Source organism: Chrysochloris asiatica, unplaced genomic scaffold (assembly GCF_000296735.1).
Source record: "Chrysochloris asiatica unplaced genomic scaffold, ChrAsi1.0 scaffold00004, whole genome shotgun sequence".
In the NCBI taxonomy this organism is placed as follows: Eukaryota; Metazoa; Chordata; class Mammalia; order Afrosoricida; family Chrysochloridae; genus Chrysochloris; species Chrysochloris asiatica.
In genome coordinates, this window is record NW_006408522.1 from 5,113,695 (window position 1) to 5,119,483 (window position 5,789).

Below are 5,789 nucleotides of genomic sequence, written 5' to 3' on the forward strand. Positions count from 1 at the left end.
GTTCAAAGTTCTGGGACCGTCCCCTGAGCCTGCTTGGTCCAGTATACTTTGTTGTTGTTGGTGGAGCTCCTTTATTGCACTTCTACCCGATCCGCCATCTTGTTTGTTCTCTTGCATAGCGTTTTATTTTCTCATTATATCAATGCTATATATGGTGGTACTTTTATGGTACCAGCTGTATAGATAAGGAAATTGAAGCTCAGAGAAGTTAAGTAACATAGCGTGTGTGAAGAAGTCAAGTGTTGAATGCAAAGCATCTATGTCAGTTAATACTGCCTCTCTTAAGAATGGTGCTTGGGAAAGTGCTTTGGGAATTGTGAAACAGTTATTATTTACTTATGGGTAGGACACCCACCAACAGTGATAATAACTCATGAGGATGCTCAGATCTACATAAATAACAAATTAAGGAGATGAACATGGGGCAGGGAGAGGAGAAGAACCTTCCCTAGACATGCTTTAAGGCCAGTCTTCTAAAGGGAGACCTCTTTAAGGAAATTGTGAGTCTTTTGTTGTTAAGTGCCGTTGAGTTGGAACTGACCCAGTGTAGGGTTTCTGAGGCTGTAAATCTTCACAAGAACAGAAGGCCTCATCTTTTTCCCATGGAGTGGCTGGTGGTTTGCACCTCTGACTTTGTGATTTGCATCCAGTGCTTATCCTACAGAGCCATCGTGCTCCCAAGAGTTTCTTTCGAGGCCCCTAATATTGACTCCATGGCACATAACCACCACCACCAATATTGGTTGCGGAAATGCTGTGTGCCAGGCTCAGAGCTAGGTCTAGTCTCATTGTTTGTTGTTGTTAAGTGTCATCAAATCAGTCTTGACTCCTAGTGACCCTCTATAGGGTTTCCAAGGCTATAAATCTTTGTGGGAGCAAACTCATCTAATTATTTTTCCAATCCTGGGATTTCTCAAGTGATTCTGTTAGGTAACCTGATGCATAGAAGACTAAAAGCAAATTAGCTTCATACCTCCCAAAAGATTGGTTGTCTAGCAAATGTATTTATTTTGTGAAGTCAAAACAGTGTGGTGTTTTGTTGTTATTGTTTATTTGTAATCAAACAAAAATGCAAAGAAAATGTTCCTGACAGGATAATAAGCCCTTATGTATTATTTGGAAGAAGAGCTAAACTTCTCCAATTAGAAGGCTCCAAAGCCAGGAGTCTAAACAACAACAACAAAACCCCAAAAAACTCAAATCTACTGCTATCTAGTTTGTTCCAGCTCATCACAAACCTATAGGGTACAGTAAACTGCTCAGAGGGCTTCCAAAGCTGTAAATCTTTAAGGAAGAAAACTGTTTCATCTGTCTCCCACAGGGCAGCTGGGTTCAAACTATCCGTTTTTGGTTAACAGCCAAGAACTTAACTACAGTGCCCCCAGGCTCCTGCCAGTAGCCTATTTATTCTGACTCTGGTTTTTAAAAACTCATTACTAAAAGACTCTGTCTTTATAATAAGAGCAGTTTGATTTATCTTCTGCTGTATACAAGTATGGATTTAGTTAAAAATTCATTCCTTGTTTTGTGGTGGGGGAGAAGTGGAACATTACCAAAAAGGATCAAGCCCAATTTTCATTTCTGCTTCAAGTCTCAACTGGAAAAATTATTGAACTTAGCTTTGGGGTGAGTCACTGAACTTCAGACACTTGTTTTCCTGAAATAGTTCTGTTTGTATCTTTCAGACAGAGGATTACAAATTCAAAATTTCCTGTGGCCCCCTGGTGGCACAGTGGGTTAAGTGTTGGTCTTCTAACAGAAAAGCTTGGTGGTTTAGATCCACCAGCCACTCCTCTGGAAACGCTATGGAGTGGTTCTGCTTTGTTCTGAAGCACGACTTGCTATGAGTAAAAATCAACTTAATGGCAGTGGGTTTGGCTTTCTTAGTTTTATATTTTGTCATGCCTGGCCTGTTTTAAACATATCGATAAAGTTTGATGAATGAATTGATCTGTGCTTGAAGACAGATTGATATAGTAGAAAGGGGCTGGATTTTACAATGATCTTGGGTTTCAGTTGTGACTCTGACATTTTATTATATTTTTTTCCTTGAACAAATTACTTTGTGACCTCAGTCTCATAATTTGTAGAATGGGGTTGGTAATACCTCGCTCACTGGAGTATCATAAGGAATCAATAAGATGAAATAGCTGGCATGGTACAGGACTCAAAGGAAACACTCTGTAAATATTCATTCTTGTCTTTTCTTTTGGTGTCATAAGCAGTGCCACCAACTCAGGAACTATGTCCTTTAAGTCCACAGGGGATCTCCTCACTCTCCACCCATGATGGTGGGAATTAGAACATTAATTTTTCACCACTGGACTGAGCCAAAGTTGCTTTCGGTTCTTGGGTTGTATGAAGACTCTGAGACACAACTGTGTGCTGTATCAAACACCAATCAGAAGAGACAATTGGAGGGTTTTTTTTTTTCTCTTCCACAGGACTGTGCTTAAGAGTAAAACTTCAGCGGTGTTTACCATTTAAACATAAGGTAAGATTGACTCTTTTGTTGTCTTTTTATACCTTTTATTGAGCTACAGTCATATACCATATACTTTACCCATTGAAACTGTATAATTCAGTGACTTTCAAGGTACCAGGTAAGTAAAAAAAAAATTGCTACTAGGTTTCCAGTTCATATGTGTACAGGTTTAGTCCAAACAAAACGTATTTAAACATGTCTCTGATCAAGGGATAGCTGCAAACAAGTTCTCTGAGTAATACATTTGTCTTAGTCTCATTAGGGTACCTTACAAAAAAACAGTCCAATCAAAACAGTGGCTTCTTAGGGAGTCTGTTGGGCCAGTTCAATTCAAGCCAGAGAGGTAAGCTCAGAAGTTTATGGAGACTTTTTTTTTAGGATACCAAAGGAGTAATCTTGATTGATTTTCTCAAAGGATGCAGGACAATCACAGAGACTTATTAGAAGGAAATAGTATAAACAAACAAACAAACAAACAAAGTGGAAAACTGCTTTGGTGAGGAAAAGTCCAGGAAAGTTGCACTGAGGAATTCTTTTCCATCACAATGGGGCACCTGCTTATTATTCAATTCAGCATGGACTTATTATTCAGCATGGACTGTCCTATGAGAATTTAGTTTGGAAATGTTATCCCATCCAGCCTACAGCCGTGGTCTTGCCCCTTCAGACTTTTTTTCCCCAAACTTAAAGAACATTTAAAAGAAACACAATTTGCGTCACTTGAGGATGTCCAAACTGCTGTATTGATGTGTAAATTGAAGAGCACAGCATTCTTTGGGGAAGGTATTTTTGTTTAATAAAAAGGGTTCTGTAATTTTGTAGCAATACTTTTTGACTTACTCGCATTTTCAGAGCTGTACAACTATCACCACTATTAATTTTAGAACATTTTCATCATCCCTTAAAGAAAACTTGTGCCCAGTAACAGTTACTCAGCATTCTACTCCTTTTGTCTTCAGCCATCCCTCAGGCAATACCCAACCATAGTCAATAACTAATCTCCCTCTTTAAAAATTTTTTTTTCTTCTTGCAATTATTAGCTGAAGAAAGTGGGCTATTTTCCCCACACAGGTCCTGGAATTCAACCATTTCTTACAGTCCAGATTTTGTTGATTTTTTTTCCTCCCATGTCATTTTATACATCCCTTTGCCCCTTTTATTTCCTAGACATTGTAGTTAGATTAAGATACTTACTTGAGCAGGATCAGAGTCTTTCTCTTGCTCTCTTTTTAGCAGGCTCATTTTGTAGGTGGTATCGTACATTTCCTACTGCCTCACATTGTTGTTGTTAAGTGCCATCGAGTCATTTCCGACCCGTAGCGACCCTGTATAGCGTTTCCAAGGAGCAGCTGGTGAGTTTGAACCACTGATCTTGCAGTTCAAACAACTTTGCAGTCTGATTCATTAGCCCACAACGCCACACCAGGACTCCACTGCCTTGCATTAGGAGACATGATATCTGATTGTCTTTTTGGCTCATTAAACTTGATCAGTGGGTTCAGGTGTTGTCAGCTTGATGTATCCATTTATAAAGCTCCTTGTCAGCCTTTCATGCTCATTTCTAAACAACCTCTGATGATCATTGCCTAGCTTCCTTAATCAGGAACTTGTCAAGTGGTGGTGTTCTATGATCTCTTATTTTTTTCTTAATGGAAATTTTTACTGACTTCTCATCAACTGTTCAATGTCTCTGAAGTATAGTTAATATAGGAATAACAAGGTAAATGCTTGAATCTACATCTTTGTTGTTGCTGTTAAGTGTCTTTGAGTTGGTTCCAATTCATAGCAGCCCTTTATAAGGTTTCCGAGGAGCAGCTGGTGAGATTGAACGGTGTAAGAGCTCTTTTTCTAGCTTCAGATTCCAGGATTTTCTCCTGTGTTTTTAAGCCCGGGTATGGGAATGTAGGATAAACACTAGACTCGTAACCACAAGGTCTACAGCTCAAACCTACTAGCTTTTCTCAGAAACCCTATACAGGATCCTTATGTGTGGGAACTGACTGGAGAGCACACAACAACCTTGTGGTTAGCAGTCCAATGCTTATACAGCGCCACACGAGGACTTCATTTTTAGTTACTGTTCTTTTAGAATAATGTTGTTGCTGTTGTTAAGTGCCGGTTCTGACTCATAGCAACCCTGTATAGTGTTTCCGAGGCTTTAAATCTTAGTGGGCAGAATGCCTCATCTTTTTCCTGCACAGCACCTGGTGAGCTCAAACTGTCGACCTTGTAGTTCACAGTCCAGTGCTTATCCTACAAAGCCACCACACTCCCTTAGAATAATGAGTCATGAATAATTATACACTGAAGTAAAAGAGTATATAGTAATTCCATTCCTGCTCTAGAATAACTCTGGAATAAGAGTTAGCATTATGCCACTAGGGGAATTAATCTGATATTCTGTCTTAAAAAAAAAAAAAAGGATGAATGAGATGATCTCTAAGGTCATTTCAAGCTTAAATAGGTGACAGTCATTTTCATCCATGGAAAGCATTTATCTCAGTAGTAAATAAGAATTAGTTACGCTGTTCCGTTGTCCTGTGGACAGGAGACATGCCTTTATTTAACATAGCATGCTTTCTTTGCCAAAGGATTTGCAATAATTGCTATGGCTGCTTCAAAAGCTCTGGTTTCTAGTTGTTGTTAGATGCTGTTGAGTCACCTCTGACTTATAACGACCCTATACACAACAGAATAAAACACAACCTAATCCTGTACCACCTTCACAATTGTTCAATGAGCCCATTGTTGCAGCCACTGTGTCACTGGTTCTTAGAGGTTAGCTAATATGAGGAGGGGCAAGGCCAGAGGGATGTTGTTGTTAAGTGCTGTCAAGTCAATTCCAGCTCATAGTGACCCTATGTGCATCAGAACAAAACACTGCATGATCTTGTACCATCCTCACAATTGTTATTTTTGAGCCCATTGCCGCGGCCACTGTGCCAGTCCATATCATTGGGGTCTTCATCTGTGACCTTCCACTTTACTAAGCATGATGGCCTTTCCAGGGACTGGTCTCAGGTCTTCATGGGGGGACAGGAGGCAGCTTTGGGCCCCTACTTGCCGACGATGATGAGTGGGTTCCGCAGGGCACAGGGATGACAGTCCCCACGCTGGAACATCTTGGACGTGTAGCGGTCCTTGTTGACAGGCTTGAACTTCTTGCCTTGCCACTCTTGGGGACTTCGGTCCACATCTCTTTCACATTCTCCAGCACCATGCTGCAGTGTCTGTTGAAAGCCTTCACGTGGCCCAGCGCTTCTTGTTGTTGCGACAGTTGATGAACACATGAGCACCAACAGGG

General features: G+C 40.4%; 1 protein-coding gene across 2 annotated transcripts in view; it reads left to right on the forward strand.

The window, feature by feature from the left end:
• Window positions 1-5,789, forward strand: part of FAM96A (family with sequence similarity 96, member A) — a 37,539-nt gene that overhangs the window by 21,155 nt on the left and 10,595 nt on the right. Inside the window, exon 3 of one of the 2 annotated variants that reach the window (XM_006831549.1) lies at window positions 2,445-2,494. The exons of the other annotated variant lie outside the window; for it this stretch is intronic. Coding sequence (XP_006831612.1) covers window positions 2,445-2,494 — 50 coding nt within the window. The remainder of the gene's footprint in view (window positions 1-2,444; window positions 2,495-5,789) is intronic. 2 annotated transcript variants of the gene reach the window in all.